At 56.0% G+C, this 27,581-nt stretch overlaps 2 protein-coding genes across 2 annotated transcripts; both read right to left on the bottom strand.

Annotated features, from left to right (window-relative positions):
* Positions 1-16,600: 16,600 nt before the first annotated feature.
* On the bottom strand, positions 16,601-20,183 carry LOC148050630 (maestro heat-like repeat-containing protein family member 7). Its single transcript, XM_087741153.1, has 8 exons — positions 20,049-20,183; positions 19,830-19,967; positions 19,213-19,389; positions 18,625-18,780; positions 17,888-17,989; positions 17,390-17,492; positions 17,013-17,072; positions 16,601-16,740 (listed from the first exon to the last, which is right to left on the bottom strand). The coding sequence occupies exons 1-8, from the start codon at positions 20,181-20,183 to the stop codon at positions 16,601-16,603; spliced, it is 1,011 nt and encodes a 336-aa protein (XP_087597279.1).
* A 347-nt stretch (positions 20,184-20,530) lies between these two features.
* LOC148050629 (uncharacterized) lies at positions 20,531-23,129 on the bottom strand. The gene is made up of 6 exons (XM_087741151.1): positions 23,052-23,129; positions 22,519-22,623; positions 22,104-22,281; positions 21,512-21,606; positions 20,905-21,054; positions 20,531-20,707 (listed from the first exon to the last, which is right to left on the bottom strand). Exons 1-6 carry the CDS (start codon positions 23,127-23,129, stop codon positions 20,531-20,533), a joined length of 783 nt encoding a protein of 260 aa, XP_087597277.1.
* Positions 23,130-27,581: the final 4,452 nt, after the last annotated feature.

Raw genomic sequence — 27,581 nt, 5'->3', positions numbered from 1 at the left:
GATCAGTGCTACCTTCCAAAATCCAGGACAGGACGTTACACCTCAGGCTGCAGATTTTGAGTCTAACCCAAAGGACTGAATAACCTCCCTCCTGCCATTGGGATGACGGCAGTATCGCACATCCCCTGGCTCCTCAAGCTCTTCCCCAGCAGTCTCCTCCTGGCCACTCTGCTATAGGCTGCTATATGGTCTCAGGGAACAATATTCCGGATCCACTCTGGCGTCTCCCATCAATGAGGATACAGAGATGCTCTCCCAGCACACTGGGCTCCTCTCACCTCTCTGCATTGTCCTTTCCTCATCTCCAGGCACTGGTTTTGACCTTCAGCCAGAGCTCCACTGCTTGTAGAATTCCCCCGTTTCAAGGAAATCAACAAGATGACCACGTCCTCCTGATCCTTGTCTCTCATGGCAACTTTGGCCTGGCAACCAATACAGAAAATGGCAGTGGGATCACAAAACCATCAAGGCTTGCACCGGAGCAGGTGGGATGAGATTTGCTGGTGTTCTGCAGGGAAGCACAGCACAAAGAAAACCTGGTGAGGTCTAAGCATTAACAACTTTATTGGGCTTGACTGGGCTTTTGCTGCCTTCTGCAGACCTCTCGGCTGTTAACATGCCAAAATTCCCAGCCTCCTGGGCACTGAGAAGGCTTAGTTTGGCTTGGACTAGAGGATCAGTTAATACCTCCACTGCTGAACCCTCGTAGACCTGAGCGTGCTCCTCACAGCTCCGTACCGCTGTCCCCTGGGGGAGGTGAGGCTCAGAGTGAGCAGTGCTGCACAGATATGTGCTGGAAGGCAGCGCAACAGGAATAGAGATACGAGACTGGTGGGGGAAAGGTCAAGTATTGACACTGGGAAACGTGATGCCAGTTCAGTGTCTGCAGCAGGATCCAGGCAGCCACAGAACCGAGCAGTGACTCTCTTTGGAGACCATGAGGCAACGGGTACCCTCACTCCCACGACCTGCTCTAGACGACATCCCACTTCTTGCAGCCTTGCCCTCCCTTTCCCCTCCAGCTTCCCAGACTGTGGCAGTCGTCCTCTGAGGGTACGACAAGAGAAAGTGCCCCTTGCTGAACCGCCATCATTGCCTTCACTGGAACCACCCTGGCTCTGCACGCAAGGACATAAGGCAGTGGCAGCAGGTCACTCCCGTTCTGCTCCCTACAGACCCCTTTGGTGACTTGAAGGAAGTCTGCTCCCGGCATCTTCCTCGTGCCCACACCAGCCTCCTTGAAGAAGTCAACTCTCAGCCACTTCTGCTTGCACAGGAGCTTATGCAGCGTGACAAGATCCTGGGGTGCACAAAGAAGGGGGTCCTGCCCTTCCCCCAGGGCCGTCAGCTCTCTGGTGGTGAGCACTGGAAAAGGTGACAAAACACCCTGAGAGCACCCTTACCCAGTCGCCGTGCCAGGAGTTGTGACACCATCGGGGGGGAAAGCAGCGCAGCTCTACGGATCTCTTCTACTCTCTCCAGCCTTCCTTTTCTCCTGAGGGTTTTCATCAGCGGGGTTTGCTCCTGAGTTCTTGCAGATGCAAACAGAAACCCTGCCGTTATGGCTGAGGAACTAACTCACCCAGGAGCTATTTTTCAGAAAGGGCTATGGTTACTTGTCTGGCATAAGCAATGCCCAAGCAGAGTTTCTGAGGCACCTCCTGAGCATGCAAACAAGGGATTGCTAAGACTCAGAGTAACTCACAGCATTTAAGAACCCACAATAGGCAACTGAATGTGAAAAGGAGCACAAAGAAAGGGGTCTTTTCAGAATCACTATCTGTTTCTTTTTCATGTCCATGTTTTCCTCACTGCGGGGAGGAAACACAGACTCTGCAGCCCCTGCAGTCAAATACGGTTCTGTGGGACAGAGGAGAGAAGAAAGTAGAGAGACCTGAAGAGGGAATTTTCAAACCTGGGAAGAATCAAGTAGAAACAGTTGCAAAGCGCAGCATCAATTTACAGAAATTTAAACGTGACGGAGCCGAGTAGTAGAAGTGAGCATTACAGAGAACTAGAAGGGAGCACTGCAAACAAAAGGGTCAGCAACGCAGACAGCTCTAACTGCACATTTTCACCTGATTGCCTTAAACAAAACAGGCCTGGGATCCCCACTGCTCACTTCACCCTGGAATAGTCCCATTGCTCATCTGAAAGCTACCGTGTGCCTGGCTGAGGACAGACACAATCCACACAAAACACAATCAGAGCTCAACCCTGAACTTGCCTTGGTGAAGTTTCCTTGGAAAAAAGACATTTAAAGAAAAAACCCCAACTGTTACTGCAAGAACCAGGCAGGAAAAAATCCCTGACAGGCTGACTGGAACTTCCCAGCTGGGGTAAAACCATCCGCCCTCAGTACCCCCATTTCCCAAAAGCCGGCAGCACAGCTTGGGTGGGGGGAAAGGCAGGTGTCAGACCTTGGGGCCCAGAGAGGGGCACAAGCAGCTGCCAAGGGAGCTGCATCCAACCAGGAGCGCTCCCCACTGGCTCCTCTGGCAACACAGCCCTGGTGCGTGCTCTCACCTGGAGAAAGAGACAACTTCCATGTCTTATCAAAGGCTGTCAGCAGAGACGGGGCTGTCCATCAGCACCAGACCCACACGAAGGCATGGGGACAGCAAAGGCCCCTGGCCTGTCCCCACCACAGCATGCCTGCTCCAAAGCTTGGAGCCGCCTGTGGGAGAGGAGGCCGCTCTACCTTCCCCTGGCCTGCGGACATCAAACACCCACCCCCAGCTGTCAGGGCTGGGGCTGGCGACCCTCGGGGCAGCAGCAGGACCCTGCTGGTGGGGCTGGCCCTGGGCTGAGCACTCAGGCCCAGGGCTGGGGACTGGGCCATGGCGGGGCCCGTGGGCAGTGAGGCCCCAGCCCGGCTGGGACTGACAGGCCGCCTCTGGCTCCGCTGATTGGCTCAGCTGTGGCCAATGGGGCAGCTGTTGCCAGGCAGGCTCAGGCTGCCCAGGCCTCTCCTCCCCGAGTCGCCCTGCGCCCGCTGCCCCCCGCAGCGCAGCAGCTCCTCAGCCCGCCGGGACACGGGGCCTGCGGAGAGACGGCCTCCAGAAGGGCCATGGCGCCGGGAGCTGCTCTCTCAGCAGCGCAAGGTGTGTGTGTGCACAGCTCTGCCGTCCCTCGGTCTGCTCGGGGGGTCTGGGCCTGCTCAGGGAGGGAGGGGAGGGAAAGGGGGAGAAGGGCAGGGAAGAGGAAGGAAGGGGAGCTGCCCTGGATTTGCTCGGATTGGCAAGTCTTTCCGAAATTGTGGGTCTGTCTGTGCTCCAGCCACAGCCCTGGGCAGGAGGAGCTGCGTGACGGGAGCCGCTGGCCTCGGCCAGGCCGGCAGCTGGCAGGAGACGGAGCTCTGCCCCTGGTCCCGGTGCCCGTGCTGAGCCCAGCGCCCAGGGCCTCCCTCAGGCCTCGCTGCCCCCGGGCGCTGAGGAGGAGAGACGCCCTGTGCTGGCGCGGCCCAGGGCATCCTCCTGCGGCCAGAAGGAAGGACAGAGCCCTGTCACTTTCCCCGCAGGGGCTGACCGCTGTCCTTGGCTTCTGTCCCCGGGACTCCCCAGTGCTGGCAGGCCCCGCAGGGCTTCAGGGCCAAGCAAATGCCAGGGTGCCAGGGGCTCCTGCGGCTCAGGGCAGCTTTGGGCATCTCTGAAGCTGAGGTGTGGCTGCCCCTTTGCTTCTGCAGATGCAGTTGTTTTCTACCCCCTTAGTGGTCAAAACTGTTTCTCGTAGTGGCACGTGGACTGGACAGATGCCACATCCCTGTTAGCCTGGGAGGACTTCAGGGAAACGAGGAATTCCCAGCATGCACACAGGTAGGAGGGCAGTGAAAAGGAGATGGGTCAAGGTTTTTCTGCTGTTTCACGTCTGAACTCAGACACCTGTGTACATCAGAGTCAGCTTTTTTTCCTCCAAGCTGTACAACTTCTTGCCAGTAAAAGCAAGGTGGGCTGAGTTGGTCTTTGGGATCATTCGGACCTTTCTTTTTCAGTTGTGTGCCTACACTTCTCCTTTTCTCCACCTTTTCTTTTTTCCTCTTCCTCCCCCAGTTGCATTCTCTGTTAAAGATAATTATGATTTGGCTTTCTGGACACATCATCGAGTAAGTAGATCCAGGAAAGAGAGGCTGGTCTGTACCTTCAGAGCTGTAGGCTATAGACTAGGTAGATACGGGCTCCAGGCAGAATTACTATTTGCTAATTATCATTTCTTTCCCATATTCTACAACAGGTAAGCATGGGGACAGCAGTGTAGTCCTCCTGCTGAGAGGTTGGGCTCAGTGTGGAATGCCAAGAAGCCCACCCTGACTGATACAGTAGGAAACAAGACGGAAAAGGAGCACGGCCAGGAGAGCTGTTCGAGTAGCGGCTGAAAGCCAATCACTCCTGCATGCAAAGTAGGAAAGTGTGGGCTGGAGAGCCAGAGGGCTCTGCTGCTACCACTGGCACCAGGGAAGCAGCAGGTCCTCTTCAGAGGAGGTGACACGCACTTGAGCCGTTCCAAAGGGCCTTGGTAATTGCTGTGAACTGGGGCCCTGTAACAGTGATGGTAAGGTCGTCAGCCTGCAGCTCTGCAGCAGTTAAAACTCCCACTGAAACAGTTTGGATGGTGGATGCTGTTCTGTTTTGTTTTGGGTACTCACTTCATTGAGCTAGAATTATTTGTTTGCAATTAGGTGGCGGGGATCTTCTTGCACGGGTCTTCTCTTTCTGGAGCACGTCCTGACAGCCTTTGTCATCCAGAGCTTTCCCCTCTGTTCCTGAGAGGAGTGGTGTCCACAATGAGGAATGACTCCGGTGAGTAAGGGCTTCACCAGCAGGCTTGGATTTTGGGAATGCCCCAAGGCGACGGATGTGGCTGGTGCTCATCCCTGAATGTTGGTGTGCTGACAATCTAGAGTGAATGCTGGGGTGTTTCCTGATGGCACGCAGACTTACCCAGGTGTTTTCTATGAGACACAGAACTTCAAAATGACTTAAAAGTGTATAGTGTGACCACAAGAGAGCTTGGTGGTGGGTGGGAAGTGGAATGGACTGTGTCCTTCTATGGAGGCCATGGCAGTGGTCTCCTTGTATGTGCTGGCTTTAGGCTGGAGAAGCATGCGTTATCTTCTCCGCACCCTTGACGTACTCTCATCCTTCTTCCTTTTGCCCTCCCTCCATACCCATCTGACTCCTAGGCTGATGGGTTGCATTATTTTCCTTATGGATGACCCTGCACACCATGGGTAGTTGAACTGTGTGGTGCCACAGAAAGGTAGCTCTTGATGGTATCTCTTTTCCTCAGCACAGGAAGGACATGGAGCTGTTGGAGCGGGTCCAGAGGAGGTCCATAAAAATGATGAGAGGGCTGGAACACCTCTGCGATGAGGAAAGGCTGAAAGAGCCGGAGTTGTTCAGCCTGGAGAAGAGAAGGCTGCGGGGAGACCGTATTGCAGCCTTTCAATACTTAAAGGGGGCTTATAGGAAAGATGGGGACAGACTTTTTAGCAGGGCCTGTAGCGATAGGACAAGGGGGAATGGTTCTAAACTAAAAGAGGGTAGATTCAGACTAGATCTAAGGAAGAAATTTTTTACAATGAGGGTGGTGAAACTGGAAAGGTTGCCCAGAGAGGTGGTAGATGCGCCATCCTTGGAAACATTCAAGGCCAGGCTGGATGGGGCTCTGAGCAACCTGCTCTAGTTGTAGATGTCCCTGCCAGTTGCAGGGGGGATGGACTAGATGGCCTTTAAAGGTCCCTTCCGTCCCAAAGCATTTTATCATTCTATGGCCCTGGGAATCCCTGGGAAATGAGGGAAATGTTGGAAATTGTTTCTCCCTCCTGGTGGGAGCACGCACCAGGGCTTTGTTGCCAGAGGAGCCAGTGGGGAGCGCTCTTGGTTGGATGCAGCTCCCTTGGCAGATGCTTGTGCCCCGCTCTCAGCCCCAAGGTCTGACACCTGCCTTTCCCCCCACCCAAGCTGTGCTGCCGGCTCTTGGGAAATGGCTGCACAGAGGGCGGATGGTTTCACCACAACTGGGAAGTTCCAGTCATCTCGTCAGAGGTGTTTTCTTGCAGTTACAGGTTTTAAAACAATCCAGGAAAGAAGTTTTCCAAGAAGACTTGACCAGGGAAAGTTCTGGGTTTAGCTCTGATTTCTTTCTGTGAGTGGTACATCTGTCCTCAGCCAGGCGCACAGTAGCTTTCGGACAAGGAGTGGGACTACTCCAGGGTGAAGTGAGCAGTGGGGATCCAAAGTCTGCTTTCTTTAAGGCAATCAGGTGGAAATGTGCAGTTGGAGCCTTCTTGGTCGCTTACCCTTTTGATTTCAGTGCCATCCTCTTGTCCGAATCCTGCAGTGTTTAAATGGAGAAAGCAGATCTTCCTCACCCACGCACGCACCTTCCCCCTGTTGTCCCAAAAGCGGGGTCATTCGCCCGGTGTGCAGATGCCAATTAACACACAGAGCAGAGGTGTTTTATTTCAGGTCTGCGTAGAGGTGGGTGCTAGGTGGTAAATCCACAAAGCTAGCACACCTTCCTACATAATTACAGCATATTTATATTACTACATGATTAGTATAATCCTGCCTAATTTTAGACTGACTGGTTAGTGATTGACATCTCATACACTATTGGTTATATTAAAATTAGCCTCCCTTGCTATGCAAATTAGTAGGCATGCTCCTTTCAGGTGTCGGGGGGCAAGTCTTTTCAGTCCTGAATTGAGTTGGTGTAAAGGACCGATATAAAAATGCGGTTTTTGTCTCGACATTGCCGCTGTAGCGCCATCCAGCGTCGCGCTTCGAAAAGACCACCTTCTCCACAGCTTTAAGAAAAACAACCTCGTGCGCCTGCGCACAGACTGAAGGCGCGAAAAGAGCCGAGGCGGGGACAAAAAGGTGCGAAAAGAGCAGAGGCGGGGACAGCACATCCGTGGCGAGCCGCACGTACGCATTTGTGATCCGCGCATGCGTGAGCCCCTACATAAGGAGCACACGTGCCCCTCGGGCGGGGCGGCAGCGGCGGCACGTGAGAGACCACGCCTTCTATTCCTGCACCCTCAAGCCTCCCCCCCCCCGCTTCGGTCCCCGACGAAGCCTGAGGCCACCGGAGACCCAGCAGAAGATCGTCAGGACTCGAGGTGGTGGCGATAAACTCCTTTTCCTTCTCTTTCTTTCTCTCTCTCTCTCCCCTATTCTTTTCCCCTCCTCCCTTGCCCTCCCTCCTCCCTCCGTTCTCTTCTCCCCTCGAATAAAAGTGAAAGGTTGTATGACATTTGACCGATTCCAGCGTCTTAATCTCGTCCTTGGGATCGTATCGAAACCTCCCCCGACATTGGATCGGGACAGTTGGTGGTCGTGATCTCCCCTCACCACCTTTCCCTTTCACCCAGTTACTGCCGTTTTATCAGACCTCATGTTTGTCTGGCCCCCATCCAGCCTTTGGTGCCAAGATGTTCCCTTTTATCAGTCCACTAGCTCTTCTTCAAGGGCATAGCCATGAGTTTTCCACGGTTCATTAATAAAACAAATACTCTTCTATCTTTTAGCTCCCTTCCAAATTCCTTTCCCAGAACACAGGTGGTTCATAGTTTTCCTCAGTGGAAAATTTTCACTTTCTGCAGGTGTCCTGGTTTCAGCTGGGATAGAGTTCATTTTCTTCTTAGTAGCTGGTGTAGTGCTGTGTTTTGGGTTTAGAATGAGAATAATGTTGATAACACACTGATGTTGTGGTTCTTGCTGAGTAGTGCTAAGTAGTGCTAAGCTGTTGCTAAATGGTTGCTAACTGCTCAAGGACGTTTCAGCTTTCCATGCTCTGCCGGGTGCCGGGGGGTGGGGGGTGGGGGGGTAGGGGTGGGGGGGGGTGGGCTGGGAGGGAGCACAGCCAGAGGGGCTGACCCAGAGTGGCCAAAGGGTCATTCCACACCATATGACGTCATGCTCAGTATGGGGGAAGAAAGAGGCGGGAAGAAAGAGGAAGGGGGGCGGACACATTTGGCGCAATGGTGTTTGTCTTCCCAAGTAACCATTCCGCGTGATGGAGCCCTGCTTTCCTGGGGATGGCTGAACACCTGCCTGCTGATGGGAAGTAGCAAATTAATTCCTTGTTTTGCTTTGTTTGCGTGCGCAGCTTTTGCTTTACCTGTATAACTGTTCTATTTTATTTTACTTCAGTTTTAAACTGTTCTTATCTCAGCCCACGAGTTTTCTCCCTTTTACCCTTCTGATTCTCTCCCCCATCCCACCAAGGGGGGAGTGAGCGAGTGGCTGCGTGGTGCTGAGTTGCTGGCTGGGGTTAAACCACGACAGCAGGATATCACCCCCAGCTCAAGGTGAACAGACAAAATCTGTGACAGTACCTTGTTTTATTAAACGTGTATCAGATATCCAGCGTCAGAGGAGTTGTGTACGGTGAATGGTTGCAGGTGCCTGGAGCTTGACCAGCATCACCTGGGAGGCAAAAAGGAGCAAAAGGTGACCACGAGGACTTGTTACCAGTTTGTCTGGGTCCCTGTTGCCCTGCACGCCCCGTGAGCCAAACGCCATTTCTGGGCAGTCACTCTGCGCCTCTCTCTGTCCCGTTTTGGTCAGGGCTGGGTGTGGGTGCAGTGGAGGGTCAGCGTCCTGACCGAGCAGACTTGTCTTCAGCCATGGCCGTCTGTCAGAACAAGGGTGCCGATGGGCACTGGCTGTTCCCTGTAGCACGCTGCTGGTGTGTGCCTTGCAGCTTCCAGCTTGCTGCATCTATTCCTCTGGCCTGCTTATTGGAAACCTTATGTATTAGCAGAGCATTTTAAATGTCCTGATGCTGTTACTCCTTGGCTTTTTTTTTCTCTTTTGGGGGAGAAATGTGAAGAAAAGGGAAAAATAGTTTTGGAATAGATAAAACACATGCCTCAGGTTTTCTGAGAACACTAAAACAAATGACTTGACCCGTCCCCTGTGCCCAAATTGTTGCCATTTTAAGGTCAGGATCTTTTAAAGATCCCTAGAAGGGCCTGAACTTCTTAGGAAAAAGTAGAAAATCTTTGGTCTCATGGGATCAGGGACTTAGCGAGTGTTTTTGGACACAAGGACCTCATGTGCCACTGCCAGTCATACTGGCTGACCCTGTGTCCCGATCCAATGTCGGGGGAGGTTTCGATACAATCCCAAGGACGAGATTAAGACGCTGGAATCGGTCAGATGTCGTACAACCTTTCACTTTTATTTGAGGGGAGAAGAGAACGGAGGGAAGAGGGGGGGCAAGGGAGGAGGGGAAAAGAATAGGGGAGAGAGAGAGAGAGAAAGAGAAAGAGAAGGAGGAGTTTATCACCACCACTTTGAGTCCGATGATCTTCCGCTGGGTCTTCGGTGGCCTCAGGCTTCGTCGGGGACCGAAGGCGGGGGTGGGGGAGGCTTGAGGGTGCAGGAACAGAAGGAGTGGTCTCTCGCGCGCCGCCGCCGCCGCCCCGCCGAGGGGCACGTGTGCTCCTTATATAGGGGCTCTCACGCATGCGCGGATCACAAATGCGTACGTGCGGTTTGCCACGGACGTACTGCCCCCGCCTCTGCTCTTTTCACACCTTTTTGTCCCTGCCTCAGCTCTTTTCGCGCCTTTTGTCTCCGCCTCGGCTCTTTTCGCGCCTTTTTGTCCCTGCCTCTGCTCTTTTCGCGCCTTTTGTCCCCGCCTCGGCTCTTTTCGTGCCTTTAGTCTGTGCGCAGACGCACAGCCCTCAGCAGCCCCACAATAGAAGGGTCCTTCGAGAGACCAGGCAGGGTAGACAGCTGTTTAATTTCCTCCATCTCCAAGGCAGCTATACCAAAAGCCCACCGGTACCCTTTTGGGTCTTTGCAATACCCTCTCCTGAGTTAGTCTATGCCAAGGATGTGAATGTCCCATACTCTCCCACACACCCTGCCACTCTTAACTATCCAGCCTTGGGGCAGATCTCTGGATGATATTCTTAAAATGCTTATTAACCTTAGACAAAACAGAAACAATATTCCCAAGGAATATACCGAAGGATGTTGGAGATACAAAAAAGTTGTTGTAACGAAGGATGAAGAATCATAGAAGAAGGCAGCGAAGGTGCCATTCTGTATTTCCTCCATAAAAAGCCTCTCAGAGGAAGAGGTATAATTGCTAATTGTCTCCATGAGGTGGTACCCGAAGTACAGTAATGTCTTCAGTACAAAACCCAAATACCAGGTAACACTCAAGGTCAGTGTTTTAATAAGAAGTCTCCAAAGCAAAACATCACCAATCACTGCAGAGAACAGCAAACTGCAAAAACCAACACCAATCTTTAACACGTACTGCAAAAACAAGACCAAGGTGCAGATCAAGTAGACTAATACTGAGAACAGATGAATCAAAATTATGACGGGCAACTGTTAACAGATACAAATTCCTTAATACACTCTGGTTAATCTGTTGTTATCTCAAACCCTTTGTGCCCCATGTTGGGCACCAAGAAGGACTGTCGTGGTTTAACCCCAGCCAGCAACTAAGCACCACACAGCCACTCGCTCACTCCCCGCACCCCAGTGGGACGGGGAAGAGAATTGGAAGGGTGAAAGTCAGAAAACTCATGGGTTGAGATAAGAACAGTTTAATAATTGAAGTAAAATGGAATAGAATAGTACTAGGAGTAGGAGTAGGAGTAGGAGTAGGAGTAGGAGTAGGAGTAGGAGTAGTAATGATGATGATGATGATAATAATAATAATATACAATAATAATATACAAAGCAAGTGATACACGATACAGTTGCTCACCACACACCGACCGATACCCAGCCCGTTCCTGAGCAGCAATCGCTGCCCCCCATCCAACTCCCCCCAATTTATATAGTAAGAATCACGTCCTATGGTATGGAATAGCCCTTTGGCCAGTCTCGGTCAGCTGTCCTGGCTGTACCCCCTCCCAGCTTCTTGTGAACTGGGCAGAGCATGGGAAGCTAAAAAGTCCTTGACTGGTGTAATCACTACTTAGCAACAACTAAAACATCAGTGTGTTATCAACATTATTCTCATACTAAATCCAAAACACAGCACTGTACCAGCTACTGGGAAGAAAAAATCCAACTCTATCCCAGCTGAAACCAGGACACAGGCAAAAACATTTCTTTGTTTCAGACAGGAACACAGCTGGGGCTGTCTCCTCTGGTCCCTTTTGGCTGGGTTACTGCCTGCTGCTCATGCACCACGAAGATGGCCTCTCGTGCCCTGCAGCTAGGGGGAGGAAGGCTTTTTTCCCCCCACGCTGGGCTAGCAAGTGTCCCTGGGGGTTTTTTGCCTTCCTCTGCAGCACTGAGCACGGCCCCTTGCCAGGGCTCCTTTGGGCCATTTTGGCTAGGTGCCTGCTGCTCCTGCTCCACGAAGGTGGCCCTTGTGCCCCGCATGCGGGGGGAGGACGCTTTCTAGACTCGCAGGGCGGACGCCCAGGGTGGCCCCCGGGGGGTTGCTGCTTCTCCTCTCTAACAGCATTGAGCGCAGCCCCTTGTCAGGGCTCCTCTGGGCCCTTTGGGCTCAGTTCTTGCCCGCTGCTCTTGCACCTCCGAGGCGCCGCTCGTGCCCTGGCGCTCCCTGGCTCTTTTGCCCATTGCAGGTTTGGAGCAGGAGCGAGCTCTGCTCTTGCCTTGGCTCCGTTTCCCGAGGTGTTCTTGCTTGTGCAAAACAGCCTGTGCTTGGAAGGGCTGCAGGCTTGCTGCGCCCTCCGCAGCTGCCGCTTTTCAGCTCTCCCTGCATGCCATCCAAGCAGGAGAGCGCTTTTCCTGCCTCCCTGGCCAAGAAGCAGAGCGGAGCAAGTTTTGGAAGGCAAAAGGTGTGCTTGTCATCGACACGTGTCCTACTTGTGAAAATACCCCAGGGCACCACACCCCTCTTCTTCTTCTACCTTGCTGGGGGTGGTCGGGACCCATCCTCCTTCTTCAAGTTCTTCTGCACTGTTGAGAAACGAGGGACTGCTTGGCCCGTATTCCTGCTGCTCCTTTCTGCGGCTTTCCTTTGCCACACTGCAGGGCATGATTTTTCCAACTAAACTGAAGAACACATCAGCCTGCTCCTGCCTACACATGCGCATTGTGTTAATGCTTGTGAGCATCGGCTCTGAAAGAGATTCAGCAAAATAGCCTAAAATAGCCTCAAATAAAATCAGATAAAATAAAATGATAAATTAATAAAATAAAATAACAAAATAAAATAAAAACGCATAAAGCAAGGTAAAGTAAAATAAAATTAACCAACATAAAATAAAATAATAAAAAATAAACCCAAAGAAAATTTAATAAAATCAAATACAATAACATCACATGAAAGAAACTAAACTGAAATAACATAAACCAACATAACAAGGCAGAAAATAAAGTGAAATTAAGTGAACTAAAATAAAATCCTGTTTCTACTTGTATCCCTTTTGATTTGTATCCTCGAAAGTGTTTCTGGAGCTGTAAACCCCCTGGCATTTCAGGCAAAGAGTGGTCTCCTTGTTCTGCGCCTCATCTAGAGTGCAGGGGAGAGGGGAGGGGAGGGGAGGGGAGGGGAGGGGAGGGGAGGGGAGGGGAGGGGAGGAGAGGAGAGGGAGAGGGAGAGGGAGAGGGAGAGGGAGAGGGAGAGGGAGAGGGAGAGGGAGAGGGAGAGGGAGAGGGAGAGGAGAGGAGTTGGCAGGGACCTCCAGGGATCCTTCAGGATGAAGACGACTAGCAGGAGCAAGACAAAGGCTGAGAGGGCTGCCGTCACTTTCAGGAAAGGTCTTGAGGGTGAAGGCCAAAGGAGGAGCAAAGCTCTTGAGTGCAAGGAAAAAGACGGTCAAGAAGAGAAAACAATTTGGGACTTCTTTCCCAGAAGAAGACCTCACCATAAGCAGGGTAGTAGCAAATGTCCCTTGGTGCATCGGTCAGGAGCGGCGAGGCCATCCTGCACGTGCTCTACGGCTCTGCACAGTTCACGCAGAGGGAACCCAAAGCCTTGCTTTCACCTCTGGCATCCCCACAACCAAATGAATGGCTATGGTACAAAGAGCCTTCACGACGCAGTCTGAATGTCCAGATGTATTTAGCGGGACGCCCAGCAGCTGTGCCCAGTGCATGGCCAGCAAGGGCAGGGACAGCCCCCTGAGCCATTTGGGGCTCTGAACCCCTCATTTCAGGAGATTTTGGGCTCCGATACCCCCATTTAGGGATCCTTGGAGGCTTGAAAACACCAATTTAGGGAATTTTAGGGCTCCAAACCCCTGATTTGAGGCGTTTTGGGGCCCAAAACCCGCCATTTAGGGACCTCTGGGGGCTCCAAATCACCAATTTAGGGACATTTGGGGCTCCGAACCCACCAATTTGAGGAGTTTTTGGGCCCAGAACCCCCCATTTTGGGACCTTTGGGGCTCGAAGCCATCAATTTGAGGACTTTTTGGGCTCCGAACCCCCCATTTAGGGACCTTTGGGGGCTCCAAATCACCAATTTAGGGACCTTTGGGGCTCCAAGGCACCAATCTGGGGAGATGTGGGGCTCTGAGCTCCCATTTAGGGACTTTTGGGGGCTTGAAAACACCAATTTAGGGAACGTTGTGGCTCCGAAACCCCCATTTCAGGAGTTTTTGTCCTCTGAACCCTCCATTTAGGGACCTTTGGGGGCTCCAAGTCACCAGTTTGGGGTGATTTGGGGCTCCAAACGCCCCATTTGAGGAGATTTTGGGCTCCGAAACCCCCATTTAGGGATCTTTGAGGGCTTCAAAACACCAATTTAGGGAACTTTAGGGCTCCGAACCCCCCATTTGAGGAGTTTTGGGGCCCACAACCCCCCATTTCGGGATGGTTGGGGTCTCCAAGTCACCAATTTGGGAAGATTTGGGGCTCCGAAACCCCTATTTGAGGAGATTTTGGGCCCAGAATCCCCCTTTTAGGGACCTCCTGGGGCTCCGAACGCCGCATTTAGGGACCTTTGGGGCTCCAAGCCACAAATTTGAGGATTTTTTGGGCCCAGAATCCCCCATTTTGGGACCTTTGGGGGCTCCAAATCACCAATTTGGGGAGATTTGGGGCTCCGAACCCCCCATTTGAGGAGTTTTTGGGCCCAGAATCCCCCATTTAGGGACCTCTTGGGGCTCCAAGTCACGAATTTCAGGAGTTTTTGGGCTCTGAACGCCCCATTTCGGGACATTTGGGGGCTTCAAGTCACTAATTTAGGGAGATTTGGGGCTCCGAACCCCCCATTTCAGGAGTTTTTGGGCTCCAATACCCCCATTTAGCAGGATTTGGGGCTTCAAGACACCAATTTAGCGAGATTTGGGGCTCCGAACCCCCCATTTGAGGAGTTTTTGGGCTCTGAACCCCCCATTTCGGGACCTTTTGCGGCTCCAAGTCACCAATTTGGGGAGATTTGGGTCTCCGAACCCCCCATTTGAGGAGTTTTTGGGCTCTGAACCCCCCATTTTGGGACCTTTGGGGGCTCCAAGTCACCAATTTGGGGAGATTTGGGCCTCTGAACCCCCCATTTGAGAAGTTTTTGGGCACTGAACCCCCCATTTTGGGACCTTTGGGGCTCCAAGTCACTAATTTGGGGAGATTTGGGGCTCCGAGCCACAAATTTGAGGAGTTTTTGGGCTCTTAATCCCCCATTTCGGGACCTTTTGCGGCTCCAAGTCACCAATTTGGGGAGATTTGGGTCTCCGAACCCCCCATTTGAGGAGTTTTTGGGCCCAGAATCCCCCTTTTAGGGACCTCTTGGGGCTCCAAGTGTTCCGATCCAATGTCGGGGGAGGTTTCGATAGGATCCCAAGGACGAGATTAAGACGCTGGAATGGGTCAGATGTCGTACAACCTTTTACTTTTATTTGAGGGGAGAAGAGGATGGAGGGAGGAGGGACGGCAAGGGAGGAGAGGAAAAGAATAGGGGAGAGAGAGAGAGAAAGAGAAGGAGGAGTTTATCACCACCACTTTGAGTCCGATGATCTTCCGCTGGGTCTTCGGTGGCCTCAAGCTTCGTCAGGGACCGAAGCGGGGGGGGCCTTGAGGGTGCAGGAACAGAAGGAGTGGTCGCGCATGCTGCCGCCACCCCCACCGAGGGGCACGTCTGCTCCTTATATAGGGGCTCTCATGCATGCGCGGATCACAAATGCGTACGTGCGGTTTGCCACGGACGAACTGCCCCCGCCTCTGCTCTTTTCACACCTTTTTGTCCCTGCCTCTGCTCTTTTCGCGCCTTTTTGTCCCTGCCTCAGCTCTTTTCACGCCTTTTTATCCCCGCCTCGGCTCTTTTCCCGCCTTTAGTCTGTGCGCAGACGCATGAGGTTGTTTTTCTCAAAGCTGTGGAGAAGGTGGTCTTTTCGAAGCGTGACGCTGGATGGCGCTACAGCGGCAATGTCGAGACAAAACCCACATTTTTCTATTGGTCCTTTACACCCATAGACAGATGCATACAAGATGCCCACCTGAAGCCCTGCCAGGTCATCTTCCCCCAGCTTTTATTGCTGAGCACGAGGCCATATGGTCTGGCACGGCCCTTCTTTAATCCGGGCCACTTCTAGGTAATTTACCTGCAGCCTGGAGTAGAAAGACAGCCAAGCCCTCGGCTGGCATTTTGTCTATAGAGACTGTGGAGTTTTGAATCTGAGCGTTTGGCATCCAAGTGCCTAATAGAGTATTCGTCGTCTGGTCTTCTAATATACCCATGCCTAACATATTTAAGGGCCCGAGCGCCACTGTGGGCCTTAGTGTTCTTCGATTCGGCGGGGTTAACTTTATCATAGCTACTGAGAGCTGTTGTCTTTTTCCGGCAATCCTTGTTATAGAAACCCTTTCTCAGGGTTTCCGGATGAAGCCAGGCTCGTCCCTGGCTTTAATCATCGATACCGAGACTCCTGTGGCTATGAGTAAAGAGAATATTTACCGGTCGCCACTCATGGTACACGATGGCTTTTACTACAATGAATTCAGATGAAAACTTTTGGCCACTTGGGAGGGGTCATTGGACCTGCCTGGGCCGGCAGCTGGCGTTTCCTCCCTTAGCTCGCCTTAGCTGGCCCTTGCTCCCTTAGTTTCTTATGATTCTGACCTGCCTTTGCCATTGGGGACCATCCTTTCCCGCTCTCCCTTCCGACAGACCGCCATCTCAGGCGTTCCCATAAAGGCCATCCACTTCTGCAGCCCTCGAGCCATCACGGTTGTATTGGGTTTTGCGTGGCAAGGTGCGCCTCTGTGATAGCATATTTAAGAAGGGGAAAAAAGCCCTGTGCAGCTGATGCCAGAGAGAGGAGTGAGAATATGGGAGAGGAACAACTCTGCAGGCAGTAAGGGCAGTGGAGAAGGACGGGGAGGAGGTGCTGCAGGCGCCGGAGCAGAGATTCCCCTGCAGCCCGTGGTGAAGACCATGGTGAGGCAGGCTGTCCCCCTGCAGCCCATGGAGGTCCACGGTGGAGCAGAGGTCCACCTGCACCCTGTGGAAGGGACCCACATAGTACAAGGTTCCTCACCTGATTAGGCTCCTCCCCTCCCTTCCCCCCCTCTCCTCTCCCCTCCCCTTGCTGTCTGCTCAGCCCGCTCAGGGCACTACGCATCTGAAGGACACCACTGGTTTGGGCTTCTTGTTCCAGCTTTATTAAAAGAGAGCCATTTTCCTGAGGAAAGGTGCACCTCCGCCTGGCTTAGCAGCACCAGCAGCACAGTGCTCGCAGGGTGGATCCTGATCTTGGCTGCACCCTTGGAGAGCTCAGGATGATGATGATGGTCTGAGCTGCCAGGGAAGCGACTGAGGCGTTGCTGTCTCTTTCCATGGGCTGAAGGGCTGCGACAGAGAGAAACAGAGCCGAGATGAACTGCCGTGTGTGCAGAGACCCCCCTGCATCCATCCCCTCCAGACCATGCCAGCCCCACCCGCCTCTCTCCCTGGCCAGGAGAGAGCTGTTGCACAGGAAAGCCCCAAATGCCCCCGACATGTTCCCCTGCCCCTGGAGCGTTGCCCTGGAGCAGGGCAAGGCATGGCAGCACCCTGCCCAGGCTCTGTCCCCTGCCCCACCAGCCCCGGCCAACACAGCACTGCCTCACTCTGCCACTCACCGCTGCAGAGCTCAGACAGCTTCTCCTTGCTTTGGTCCCTCAGGGGCCGCGCGGCAAGCCCTAGGCACAGAGCTGCGTCAGCCCCCTGCTCCCCAGCGTGCTCCCAGCAGCACAGCCCTCAGCCCTGCCGGCTGGGCTGCACGCCCTCCTGCCCCTCATCAGGGCTGACCCCAGGCAAGACCAGTAGCCGAGGCGGGTGGGACGGAGCAAGGCACCCACCAAGGCCACCTGCGTGGGCAGGGCTGGGAGAGGGAGGCCAAGGCCCTGCACGGGGCAGCTGGGGCTCTGGCAGCCACAGGGCTGCCCCTTGCTGCTGGTGCAGCGGCAGGGACTGGGGCCAGGCTGCCAAAAGAGGGACCCGGGGGGCTGTGGCTCACCGATGAACCTCACGGCCGCCTCTCGCAAGCTGGCCTGAGCATCCTTCAGGTATGGCAGGCTCTGATGGCAGTACTCTTCAGCCCTGCTCCTGTCCTGCAGCAGCTGGAGAGAGCACAAGCGTATGGGCATGTCACAGTCCCTCCCCAGTTGGCCGGACCAGTCCCTCCTCCCAGCACCTCCCGTTCCCCTTCCCCTCCAGGCCCTTCCCGTCTCCCAGCCAGGAGCCCTGTGGGAGTGAGACGGAGAGAGAGCCAGAGGCAGAGGGGTCCCAGGGGTGCTGAGACCCCTCCCTCCTGCTGGCTGCGGGGAGGGGAGAGGGCTGTGGAGAAGAGCCCTTGGGGGCTCTGTTCGTGAGGACAGGGAACAAGGATGCAGCTCAGGACCGTGGGCTCTGGGCTGCAGCAGGGCAGGCGAGGCACATGGGCAGAGCCCACGCCCCAGACACGGCGGGCAGCCCTCGTCCAGCCTGGGCCCCGGAGCTTGGGGGTTGTCCTCACCAAGCGCTCTCCAATCCTCCATGTCTGCTCTGTCTGCACCAGGTGTTTGAGCTCCTTCCACTTGAGGAGCTCTGCTGCAGCAAGGAGGGCTTCCCCAGAGGCCTGCGGAACAGCAGAAGCTGGGAGATGTCACCAAGGACTGGGGAAGGAGACCTGGCACCCCCCTCCCCTTGGCTTTGTTCCTGGGGTGATCCTGGCTTTAGGAAGCTGGGACATGCCCTGGGCCAGACATCGGGGGTCTCTTGGGCGCAGCCCTGGGCAACAGAGATTGAGGCTTAAAGCCCTGGCCTTCCACACTTGCAGGGACAGCAGGGAAGCCTGTAGGGACGCACGTATTCATGCCTCGGTGGCCACGGGCTGCTGCTGAGCCCTGCTGGACCAGGTAGGGCAGGTCTGGGAAATGTCCGTGCCAGCTTCTGCGCCCCTGCTGGCGCTGGCTGTGCAGGGACCCTTGCTATGGGCTGCGCTGGAGGAGGGCTGAATGGAGGGTGCATAGCTGGGAGGGGGCTCCACCTCCCCTTCCAGCTCTGCAGCAAGAGGCACTGGGGAAAGAAGGCGGCAGCGGTGGGTCCGGTGCAGGGACGGAGAGCAGCTCTGCCCTGTCCTCAGTGACTTGGGCAGTTGGACCCCGAGGTTACACACATTCCCAGAGTCTGACAGCCAGCAGCTCTTGCCCCTGCTGCCCAGGGGGTCAGCTCGCCCTTCCCTGTGTCACTGGCCAGCTTTGCAATCTCTACCCTGGCTACGCTGTCCGTCTCGTCATGCTTATGAAAGAAGAGCGGGAGCAGGCCCCTTCGCACTTTCTTCTTCATCCTCTTCTTGTCACTCCTCACCACAGTCTCCAGCATGTCTCTGAAGAAGCTGATGGAGAGCTCTCTCATCTGGCTGGACTCCTGGTAGGGAGAAGGAGAGGGGGACTTGAGAAAGAGGCTCTCCCTGCTTACTGTGAGCATTACCCAAGGGCGTGAGCATGGCAGATGGGAGGGGAGATGCTGCGCGGCCGGGCTCTGCACACAGGAGCTGTGGGAATCTCTGGTCCTGCCTGGCAGCGCAGCTGGGGAGCCCTCGGGGCTCTGAGAGCAGCTCTTGGCCTGCAGGTGCTTTGCACAGGGGCCCGGCTGGGCCCCGGCACAGGGGGCTCAGGTCGCCCGGAGGCATCAACCTGTCGGGGAAGTCGTGCTGGGCTGCAAAGGCCAGCAGCCATCCCACGAGCGCCCAGGGGAGCAGGCCCTGCTCTGAGTGGTGCGCGCAGGGCTGGGCTGAAGGGCAGCTGCTGTTGCCCAGTGCCCCCCTCTGCGGGGCTCAGGCTCCCACATCAGCCTTACGTCGTCAAAGAGGGGCAGGAGCTTCTCCACCAGCTGCACAGCGATGGAGCTGGCCTCCTTCCTCTTCAGGTGACCCATCACGTTTCTGATCACCTCCAAGGCCTTCATCTTGACAGCTGTGTTGCCATCCTGGAGCACCTCCATGACGTGTGGCAGGAGGACCTGCATTTTTCTCGCCTGTGCGAAAGACAGAGTTTCCTTTTTGTGAAACGGTCAAAGACCGCCCTGGCAAAAATGCTCTGGTCATTGAGCACCAGCCTTCTGTCCGGCTTCCCGGCAGGTGGTGGCAGAGGAATGTTGGCAGAAGCCTCCCGGTAGGTGGTGGCCATGGGCACGCTGATGGGGACGTGGGAGAGCAGGGGGAGGGCAGGAAAGCAAAGACTCCCTGTCCCCTGCTCGGCCACCCCCTTTTCCCACAGGCCCAAAGGGGCAGGTGGCTTGGAAACCCTCCGTGCCTGGAAAGCTCCCCAGGCAGCCACCAGGCCCCAGCATGTCAGGGAGGGCATTTGGAGCAGTCACCCCACTGCCTGACTCCCAGCCAAGGCCAAGCCACCGCCTTACCCACTGCCCCAGCCCCTGGCTGCCAACATGGCTCCCCTCAACGGTGCCCTGCTCACCGTGTCAGGCCTCTCTGACAGCGTGACCAGGCCTCTGAAGAACAGGAAGACCGTCAGCAGGCTTGGATGCCTCGGGGAGCTCTCGACACGGGACAGCTCAGCAAAATCCTCTGACTGAAAGTCACTGGAGGCCATCGGCTGAAGCAAACACAGCAGTGAGATACTGGCAGAGCCCGCGGGGCTCGCTGAAGGTGACCAAGGCCTTTTCTGGTAACTCACAGCCGAGTGAGGGATGCAGGCGTCCTCTGTGGCTGAGGTGGACAGGCTGCCTAATTTCATGCCCTGGACTTTGCTGAGGAACTCCTTTAAGATCCTCTCCAACGTCTGGGGGACAGAAAGCATCACCTCCCACATGGCCACGCCAGCGCTGCAAGGCAGAGGGCTCTGGTCAGCAGGGCTGCCTCAGCCACAGCAACATGGCCTGGGACAGCCCTGCAGGATGCAGACCCTGCCCCTTGCTCGGGATGCCCTGGGCAGGCAGCAGAGGGCTGAGGTGGTGTTCCGCGTGGGGCTGGCAGGAGCGTGGTGGCGGGGCTCTGGGCTGGCTTGGCCAGCTTTGGCTGCTGCAGGCCTGGCCGACCCACCAGGGCTGGAAAGCGGGGTGGGCTGGAGGGCCCTGCTCCTTGGGGGTGTCCTGCGGTATTCCGTGCCTCTGGCAGCCAGAGAGTCTCCAGGTCCCTCTCCACGCCGGGAACAAGCCCTCATGGCTTTTGGGGCCAGTACCTGTCTCCTGGTGGAGAGAACTTCACCAGGCTGATGACCACTTGCGTGGGGGACTGGTTGGTCAGCAGGACAAGTAGCGACTCCACGCTCTGCCGGACTGACTCCATGTCGATGCATTCCAGGTTTCTGTGGATGCAGCTCATGATCTTTGGCACCTGCAGGGGACACAGGGGAGGATGGTGCTGCCACTGGAGGGCAGCCATTTCCTCAGCTGCCCCTGCCATCCCTATCATCTGCTGGCTTAAGGGGGCTTCAGGTGCCGGAGACACCAGGGTTTGGGAGGGAGGGATGGAGGCAGGAACAAGGCCTGACAGGGCTCAAGGGCAGGGCAATCCAGCCACAGGCCACTTACATCCGCCAGCCAGAAGTCAGGGTGTCTCATGACCACATGCAGCACGTTTCTTGCCACCTCCTTGTCAAAGATGCCGGAGTCTCCCAGCGCCTCGACGGCCACAAGGACGATGTCTGTCCTCTCCGAAGGTCTGAGGTATTCTGCAAACTTCTGTGGGAAGAAGGAAGGCAGCGAAGACATGTCACACCGAGTGCCCTGATGGTGCTGCTTAGCTGGGCAGTGCGAGCAGCCCTGGCAAGAAATGCCCGGCAGTGCTGGCGGCAGTGCCCGCAGGAAAGCTGGCAGCAGGGGCTGCAGTCACTGCACGGGGGAGGATGAGAAGTGAGGGCCCCCGGGGTGAGAGGGGAAGGCTGGGCTCATGGGGACAGTGGGCTGGCCCTACAGAGAACCAGGGCTTGCTGGTGGCCAGGAGGGCTGGAGCTGCTGCTGGGACACTGGAGCGCAGCCCTCGCATCGTCCCTGCGTGGGGACAGCAGGAACCCTCTCTCACCAGGGACAGTGAGGCCACGCCAGCCCCCCTGATTCTGGATGCCTTTGCTCATGCAAGTCCCCTGCTGATGCCACCACCAAGAGTCCCAGCAAAAGGGCGCGGGGGGGGGCTCATTACCCTGATAAAATCTCGGGTGTAGGGTGAATGCAGCAAGGAGGTGGTCTCAGGTTTCCAGTGGAGCTGTTGTGCTTTATCCTTTAGCACTGACCTGCCTAAAGAGCAGGGGGGAAACACAGAAGAGTCAATAAGACACAGCAGCTTTGCCAGCAAGCTTAGCAAACCACCCTGAGCTCTGCTTGCAAGATGGCAGGACACAAGCGGTCAAAGAGATTTCTGGAGGGCGTCAGGGATAGCTTCTTGCTACAAGCACTGGGGGGAGCAGCCGCGGTGATGCACAGATGGATCTGCTCTTGACGAGCAGGGAAGACATGGCTTTGGGACATGGTAATCAATGGCAGCTTTGGCTGTGGGGTCCACAAAACAGCGGGGTTCACAAAAGAGTGGGGTTCAAGATGGTGAAAGGAGGGACGGAGGAGAGCAGCAGAGAACAGATCACGGACTTCAGGAGAGCACTCAGCTTCTGCAGCAAAATGACAGCTGGGATGCTACGGGAAGCAGGCGGGAGGGGCAAAGGAGGTCAGGAAGAGAAGCAGACCTATCAGGAGATGTCTGTGTGCAGAGGGACGAAGCCCACCACAACTTCTCTTACTTTCTTGCTTATGGATGAATTCATAGAGGAAATAAAGAGCATTCCAAACTATAGAGCTTGTCGCTCCCTCGGAAGATAGGAAAAGAAGGAGCCGTCCCAGCAGCTGTCCCAGGACAGGGATCTGGATGTCTCCGTAGCAGACAGGGCCACACACGTCTCTTGCAAAGTGGTGCCAGTGCTGGGCGAGGGAGACAGAAGAGCAGAAGGGTTGAGGGCAGGCAGCTGGTGCCAAAGCCCTGAACCCAAGAGTGTGTCCAGGGCTGGATGCCTGGTGAGTCAGGGCTTTGCAGGGCCAGGCCAGCCACGGTTCCCAAAGCAGCTATCTGGGCAGCAGCCCTGCGTGGGAAGAGCTGCAGGCTGCTCTGGTGTGCAGGCAGGGGGAGACCGCCTGGCTGGAGGGTGCCCGGCTCCCTACCTCCAGTGTGGAATTGTCGGCCAGCAAATGGCTCAGCACCGTAATCCTTTCCAAGGCTCTCTCCCGCACAGCTGCTCTCTCAGAGCTGGTGAAGCTGAGCAGCATCTGGGAAGAGAGAAGCTGCTGGTGTGCGCAGGGAGCAGACGCCTGCTCCAGCAGAAGCAGCGCTGCCGAACTGCTGGGCTGGACTCGCACAGTCCATTAAGGCTTCCTCTGACCTCGAGCAAAGCCTGTAGTGGGCTTCCCGGCCTAGCGGTCTCGCAGGCTTGCAGGCTTGGGACAAATGCCCCCCCTTGGGACAAAGGCCAACCTTGTGGCCAGGCAGGAAGGCAGATGCCACCCTCTGCAGCCACTGCAGTCCTGAGGAGCGTGCTGGGCAGCCCCTGGTTACCCAAGGGAGGAGGGCACCCTCCCTGCGGTATGCTGTCTCTGCACGGCACTGCCGTTGGGAGCATCCGCTCAAGAGTGGACACCCCCTTCCCCCCAGGCTGAGGAACAGCCCCTGTGAAGCCCACTCTTTGCACATGCCAGACCTGCAAGATATTCTGCAGCTCCTCGCTGACTCTGGAGGCACGGAAGTTGAGCACCACCGTCTCTAGCATGGTGTCCATGGCTTCCAGGGTCTGCAAGGAGGACAAAGAGTTGTGGCAGTGTTTCCTGCTGTCCCTCTCACCCCCAGGAGACCCATTGGAACTCCCAGAGCCAAGGGAGGACTCCCGTGCTGCCTCGCGGTGCCTGGGAGGGACCCAGGGGCAGACAATCTGCTGCGCGTAGAGCAGCCTGCGGCACTGGACGTGGCCAGGCCCACGGGAAGGGGGCGAAGGGATGAGGGTGGGATCGCAAAGCCGAGCCCCTGCGCTGCCTTGGATCTCCGGTCCTGTCGCAGCACGGGCTGGGCAGGGAGCAGCCCAGAGGGACTGGGGGCTCCTGTAGCTCAGCCAGCACTTACGCTTAAGTGGAAGTAATAGTCAGGGACAGACATTTCCTCTTTTGGAGGAAGCAAGAAGACACTTGAGAAGCAGGCTTCCAGGAGGCTTTTCTCGTTGCCCTCCAGCGCTGTCTCCACTGAGCTGCAAAGAGAGAGAGGGGCCAGTCGGACACTGGTGCTTGGAGCAGTGCCTCAAGGCCTCGTGCAGGTGGACACGGAGCTCTGGGGCAGGGGTTCCCAGGAGGGAGGGGCAGGTACCTCAATTCGGTGATGGCAAGCATGGCTTTCAGCCACACCACCATGCACCGTTGCTCCCTGGGCTCCTCTTCCAGCAGCACCTGCAGAGCACAAGCGGGATGGGACCTGGCAGCTGCCAGCACCCAGTGCCACCAGAGCCACCAGAGCCTCGCCCTGCCCAAGCGCTGTCCTCACAGGGTGCGGGTGCTGGGGGGCCTTGCCCCCTTCCCCAGAGCCGCCGGCTGTCCCCTCACCTTGATATTCTCTGCCAGCTTGCATCTGTGGCAGAAGACAGACAGGCCCTCTGACAAGCCACGGATCGTGGCAGTTCTGCACAGGCTGAAGATGCTCTCAAGAAACTCCATCTTCTGCCACTCCTCCTGGCAGCCGCGGAAACAGAGAGACAACCAGGGAGCATGAGAGGGGCACACACACGGCCAGCGGGACCGGAGCACTGGGGTTGCAGTGCCGTGTGGGAGACCTGGGAGAAGCAGCTCTGCCCCGCCAGCGCACCTCCAGCAGCCCGGCAGCAGGCAGCAGAGCCCCTGTCAGCAGAGCCTGGCGCAGCCACGTTCAAAGTGGCCGCAGTTACCTTTTCTGAGCTGGTGACAAAGGCCTGGATGAAGTCCACGGTTTCCCGTTCCTCTTTGTACACAGGTAACCAGCTGGCATCTAATAAAGGAGGAGAGCAGGGAGGGCTGTAGAGAGGCTCCGGTGGCAGGAGAGAGCAGCGGAAGGAGATCTGCCCTCCATCCAGCCCTGCGCACGCTCCCCTGGCGCATTCTTCCCGTGCGCGTCAGGGCTGGAGGGTGCCCGGCAGACGGGCTGCGATGCAGCAGCACGGCATGGCGGGGAAAGCGCCCAGTGCACCAGGCTGAGGAGCTGGCTTGCAGACGCGCAGGAAAGGTCCCTGTCCCACAGCATCGCTGCCTCCTGCCAGCCCAGCTGCCTCTCGCTGCCCGTGCCCCCGAGCAGGAGCTGGGTCCCCTCTGCTCTCTCCCTCCTTGGGAGAGGCTGTGCTGGGGCCAGCTCCCAGCCCTGAGCAGCCCCAGTGTTCAGGCAGCATCATGCCCACCACCCATGGGACCCCGCTGCCAGCATGCCGGGGAAACGGGATCCAGGCATCGAGGAGGGTGCGCTAGCTGGCCCCAGCCCTGCCCAGACCAACAGCAGCCCTCACTCACCAATCTGCAGTGGCTGGACCGTGCACGCCTCAGAGGGTTCTGGTGGAGAGCTGCTCTCCTGGGGAGCCCCGTCCTCCTCCCAGGCCACCCTGGGGCGGCTGGGGGGTCTCTCCACCATCCTGTGGCAGGTAGGAAACGGGTAGGAGTGGGGAAGGGGGAAGCTTTGCTGAAATGCCTTGGTGCCGCGGAGCTGCCCGTGGGGACAGGGAAAGACGTGGGCTGCGCCTGGGGCCTCCTCGCGGCCTCCGTGCTCCTGCCCTGTCCTGTCGCCGTCCTGCCGGACGCTGCAGGCTGGGAGCCGCAGCCGCGCTGACCATATGCAGTGCAGCGGGGGTGTCACAAAGGGAGGTCACAAAGGGCCCCATTGTGACCCGCTGCCCGGGCAGGGAGGGGCGGGGCGTCCCCTGAGGGGGGCATGGGGCCGGCTCAGCCCTGGGCACCTGGGTGCTCTCGAGGTGCCTCCAGGCCCCCCTTTGCCCTCACGTCCCCTCAGGAGCTCCCTATTGCCCAGGTCAGAATTAGAAGAAACTATGGGACAAATGGCTAGCTAAGGTGAGCTAAGGGAGGAAACGCCAGCTGCCGGCCCAGGCAGGTCCAATGACCCCTCCCAAGTGGCCAAAAGTTTTCATCTGAATTCATTGTAGTAAAAGCCATCGTGTACCATGAGTGGCGAACGATAAATGTTCTCTTTACTCATAGCCACAGGAGTCTCGGTATCGATGATTAAAGCCAGGGACGAGCCTGGCTTCATCCGGAAACCCTGAGAAAGGGTTTCTATAACAAGGATTGCCGGAAAAAGACAACAGCTCTCAGTAGCTATGATAAAGTTAACCCCGCCGAATCGAGGAACGCTAAGGCCCACAGTGGCGCTCGGGCCCTTAAATATATTAGGCATGGGTATATTAGAAGACCAGACGACGAATACTCTATTAGGCACTTGGATGCCAAACGCTCAGATTCAAAACTCCACAGTCTCTATAGACAAAATGCCAGCCGAGGGCTTGGCTGTCTTTCTACTCCAGGCTGCAGGTAAATTACCTAGAAGTGGCCCGGATTAAAGAAGGGCCGTGCCAGACCATATGGCCTCGTGCTCAGCAATAAAAGCTGGGGGAAGATGACCTGGCAGGGCTTCAGGTGGGCATCTTGTATGCATCTGTCTATGGGGTTTCACGTGTCTCAAGAAAGCAGCAGGGCCATAAGGCATAGTGTCTTTCAGGGTATGGAACAGCTCATCGCCTTTCCCGATCGCCGACAGAGTACCATGTTTGCAGCTTGCGGCAGGCCCCTCAGAGATGATAAGCATCAGGACTTCAGTTGTTTTGTGGGCCTGTGGCAGAGCCCGGAGTCTGCGGGAAGATGGAAGACAGGAGGCGCTGGCAGAAGGGAAGAGCAGCTCCCGAGGAGCGGCCGACACGGGGGGTTCAGGGCTGCAAATACAGGGCAGGAGCTGTCGGGAAGGACTGGGCTTTGCACCAATGACTGGCTGAGGAGCTTGACATCCAGCCACTGGTTTGACGTGGACTTACCTGCCGTACTGTTATTGGAGGACTCTATGAACGTGCTGTGCTTATGAGTCTAGGGAGTGAAGGCGTGTTTCTGTTTCACTAGTAAACATCCAATCGCCATCATCTGGAAAGGCAGAAAAGGCCTGGATTGTGTTCATGTTTCTGTAAGTGGTGGATACGTATGCGTGGGTGCTGGTAAAGGCATTGCTCCGTCTATAGAATCATAGAATCGTCAAGGTTGGAAAAGACCCTTAAGATCATCGAGTCCAACCGTCAGCCTGTCACTGCCAAGTCCATCTATACCATGTCTTCAAGCACCGTATCTATACGTTCTTTAAATACCTCCAGGGATGGAGACTCAACCACTTCCCTGGGCAGCCTGTTCCAATGCTTGACCACCCTTTTGGTGAAGAAGTTTTTCCTAATGTGTAACCTAAACCTCCCCTGGCGCAGCTTCAGGCCGTTTCCTCTCGTCCTATCACTCATTACTAGGCAGAAGAGGCCGACCCCCACCTCGCTACAACCTCCTTTCAGGTAGTTGTAGAGAGCAATAAGGTCTCCCCTCAGCCTCCTCTTCTCCAGGCTAAACAACCTCAGCTCCCTCAGCCGCTCCTCATAAGACTTGTGCTCTAGACCCTTCACCAACTTTGTGGGCCTCCTCTGGACACGCTCCAGCACCTCGATGTCCTTCTTGGAGGGAGGGGCCCAACACTGAACACAGTACTCGAGGTGCGGCCTCACCAGTGCCCAGTCCAGGGACACCATCACCTCCCTGGTCCTGCTGGCCATACTATTCTTGATACAGGCCAGGATGCCATTGGCCCTCTTGGCCACCTGGGCACACTGCTGGCTCATGTTCAGGCGGCTGTCGACCAACACCCCCAGGTCCTTTTCTGCCAGACAGCTCTCCAGCCACTCCTCCCCCAGCCTGTAGCGTTGCATGGGGTTGTTGTGACCAAAGTGCAGAACCCGGCACTGAGCCTTATTGAACCTCATGCAGTTGGCCCCGGCCCATCGATCCAGCCTGTCCAGGTCCCTCTGTAGGGCCTTCCTGCCCTCCAGCAGATTGACACTTCCACCCAACTTGGTGTCATCTGCAAACTTACTGAGGGTGCACTCAATCTCCTCATCCAGATCATCAATGAAGATATTGAACAGGACCGGCCCCAGCACTGAGCCCTGGGGAACACCACTCGTGGCCGGCCGCCA

This window comes from Nipponia nippon, unplaced genomic scaffold, assembly GCF_047370975.1.
Source record: "Nipponia nippon isolate SJK-2023a ecotype South Korea unplaced genomic scaffold, ASM4737097v1 scaffold_79, whole genome shotgun sequence".
Classification (NCBI taxonomy): domain Eukaryota; kingdom Metazoa; phylum Chordata; class Aves; order Pelecaniformes; family Threskiornithidae; genus Nipponia; species Nipponia nippon.
Note: the sequence above shows the minus strand (reverse complement) of the source record. Positions and strands in the feature narration are given on the sequence as shown.

Bases quoted from the DNA above. Each gene is read 5' to 3' on its own strand.
- LOC148050630 (XM_087741153.1), bottom strand. From the start codon at position 20,183: ATGTGGGAGGTGATGCTTTCTGTCCCCCAGACGTTGGAGAGGATCTTA. The intron at 17,990-18,624 runs GTAGAGATTGCA...GCTGTTCCGCAG, and splicing joins AGACGGACAGCGTAGCCAGG to GCCTCTGGGGAAGCCCTCCT. The intron at 16,741-17,012 runs GTGAGTGGCAGA...TCTCTGTCGCAG, and splicing joins GCTGTCTGAGCTCTGCAGCG to CCCTTCAGCCCATGGAAAGA.
- LOC148050629 (XM_087741151.1), bottom strand. From the start codon at position 23,129: ATGGACACCATGCTAGAGACGGTGGTGCTCAACTTCCGTGCCTCCAGA. The intron at 21,055-21,511 runs GTAATGAGCCCC...TTCTTCCCACAG, and splicing joins ACACCCGAGATTTTATCAGG to AAGTTTGCAGAATACCTCAG. The intron at 20,708-20,904 runs GTAAGTGGCCTG...TGTCCCCTGCAG, and splicing joins CTGACTTCTGGCTGGCGGAT to GTGCCAAAGATCATGAGCTG.